This window comes from Ixodes scapularis, unplaced genomic scaffold (genome assembly GCF_016920785.2).
Source record: "Ixodes scapularis isolate PalLabHiFi unplaced genomic scaffold, ASM1692078v2 PGA_scaffold9__187_contigs__length_104089568, whole genome shotgun sequence".
Classification (NCBI taxonomy): Eukaryota; Metazoa; Arthropoda; class Arachnida; order Ixodida; family Ixodidae; genus Ixodes; species Ixodes scapularis.
The window spans coordinates 27,157,090-27,159,740 of NW_024609884.1; the positions used below are offsets into that span (position 1 = coordinate 27,157,090).

General features: G+C 50.6%; 1 protein-coding gene across 1 annotated transcript; it reads right to left on the minus strand.

Annotated features, from left to right (window-relative positions):
* Positions 1-500: 500 nt before the first annotated feature.
* On the minus strand, positions 501-2,115 carry LOC120842098. The gene has a single exon (XM_040213127.1). The coding sequence runs from the start codon at positions 2,113-2,115 to the stop codon at positions 778-780; it is 1,338 nt and encodes a 445-aa protein (XP_040069061.1). The 3' UTR covers positions 501-777.
* Between the last annotated feature and the right edge of the window lie 536 nt (positions 2,116-2,651).

The window sequence follows — 2,651 nt, forward strand, 5'->3', positions numbered from 1 at the left end:
CTTGGAGGTGCGAGCGATATTGGTCCCAATTGACGACTCTGCAGGTCCTATGTGTAGCGCTTGTAGAGCTTGGGGAGGAGATAATGACCGGGATATGATCACTACCCCAGCTGTCATGTTGAGGTTGCCATCGCGCGCTGAGTTGTGGTGTAGCGAAGCTGAGGTCAAGGACACTGTTGGAGACCCCCGGTCTGACAAATGTTGCGGTTCCATCATTCAGTGGAACAAGCCCTAGCGTGTCCACTGTGGCCTCAAGAGCAGATCCGCGCGTCGTTGTGTGCTTATCTCCCCAGGTGTGATTATGGGCGTTAAAGTCTCCCGAAAATAGTACGTTTTCTGAGCAGCGCGGCATAATCTTCATCATAATCGTAGGGTCCCATTTGGTTCCCGGACGGACGTACGCAGAAACTATGGTGGTGTCGCAGTCCCCTTTACGTATCGTTACACCGGTGAACTCAGCAGCATCGTCACATAAGTCTATCAAATCTATTTGACGCTGATCCAGTTCTCTTCGGACAAGTATCGTGGCTTTCGGCACTTCGTTCTTCGTGTTTTCAGTAACTGGCAGTAGGCCCTGATAAACGACGTATGGAGAAAGTCTGAATTTGCCGTATTTTATACGAGTTTCTTGAAGGGCTAGGACGTCGTATCGGTTGGTCTTTAAATGTAGGCGTAGATCTGAGAGGCGTTGTTGTATGCCGTTAGTATTCCATTGAAGCACTGTTGGACATGCAATATTTCGGGTGCGTCTCTTTGGGTGGATGTTGGGATGTAGCATTATGCTATATTCAGCAGTGGGAACGCTGCCTGAACGAAACCGCATAGAATGTGTGCCCACGAGGCATCAATGCCATCAAGATAAGCGCACGCCATTTCTGCTGCTATTCTGAATAATTTTATCCAATTCGCCGTAGGTTTTTCCGGAGCATCTCGGGGTAATCTTTTTGAAGAGTCAGCCGTTGATGTTGGTTCAATATTGGTGACTCCCGTCGAGTGTTCAGATTTTTTGATAGATGCTCCGTTGCATGTCGACTTTTCAGTGCCCGTCGGAATGGTGACGCCGGGTTTTGGCTTATTAGACGTTGTTGCAGAGTTGTTGTTAGGTGGTCTTTCGATATTTTTTTGAGGATCGGTCTTGGGTGCTGCGGCATAGCTTAAACCCTTATCGTCAAGGGCTGGGGGTTGCCTGTCCTGCACTGGGGCTTCTCCACTTTTCTTGGAGGTGCTGTTGGCCACCACATTGAGAATGGGTTCTGGTATGACTCCCGACGCCTGCTTTACAATAATTCTGGCAGAGCGGCAGTCAACGGCATTTCTCTTGGCGTACGTGACGACATTTTGCTCTTCTCGCCATTTTGAACACGCTGGAGATGTAGCTTCATGTGCTTCTCCACAGTTGACGCACTTGATCACTGTGGATTTACATTTGGTGTTGCTCGTGGTGTTAGTTATAGGATGCGGCTCTGCACAACGAGAGCATGCGGAAGAACGTGTGCATGAGACTGCGAAGTGCCCAAAACCACCACAGTTGCGACACTGGATTGGACGGGGTTTGAACTCCGTCACTTGGTGTCGTACTCGTCCTAGCAGCACGAAGCTTGGCAATGGTGAACTGTTGAATGTCAGCTTTACGACACCTGTCACCCCAAGACGACGTACTCTGGCTATGCGGCCATCCGATCGCAGGTTTTCTAGAATTTCAGGATCTGACAGTTCAGCATCGACATTTTTTATGACACCAATCGATGTGGGGCCCTCGAGGGATTGGTAGGCCCTGACAGAGACACCACAAAGTTCAGGACATTTCAGCAGCGTCCTTGTTGTTTGTCCGTTGCGCACATCAACGGCGACGACGTTGAGGCGCTCGTTGGGGCGGATCTGAAGGATGCACTCTGGACAGAGCTTCTCTAGGGCGTTGGAAAGCCTCAAGCTGCTTAAAGTTGCTAGCTTTTGGTCAGGCTTCGTAGCGGCAAAGATTACTGTGAGTCCTTCACTGACGTTCGGCTGTTTGCGAACTGTTCCCGAACTCGAAGCAGAGTCGGACAGCGTTTTGTGTGAGCGCTTACGTGATCGTGCCTTGTTCCACTCTTCGTTGTTGGTGTTGCTTTCATCCATAATTTCGACCCCGGTCTCAGACGAGTTCGCTACCGACTCGGACGTCCAGAACTTGGATGCGGTGTCATGAGCATCGTGAGTTGAGTCGTTCGGCATGCAGTGTTGTCCAGGGGTGATGTGGTCTGTCGATACTGGGTTTGTGACGTTGGTGGCGGCGCTTTCAATGCTCTGCTGTGGAAGTTCGATCGTGGAGCCGGGCATCATGATTGGGGTCTAGAAAAGACCACCCTTACGAGTGGCTTTTCACTGGCGACTGCTCGGACGTCGCCGGTAGTTCTGAAGCTTCTTATGGTCGGTCTTTGAAGGTCACAGCTGGCTATAGGCTACCGAAAAGGCTGTCGAATTGACGGAACGAAAATTTTACGTCCTCAATCTCAGGCACTTCTTCTTCCTCCCACACTGCCGAGACTGTGGCTGCACAGCGCAGCTGGAGAAATGCACAGTGTTAGGCAGGAACTATGACAAGCTGACCAGAGAAATCATGGAAGCAGAGAACATTGCCAGGCAAAAGGAGAGATGTGTCAGCACTCCTTCCA

Coding starts and splice junctions, on each gene's coding strand:
- LOC120842098 (XM_040213127.1), bottom strand. CDS start 2,115: ATGGATGAAAGCAACACCAACAACGAAGAGTGGAACAAGGCACGATCA.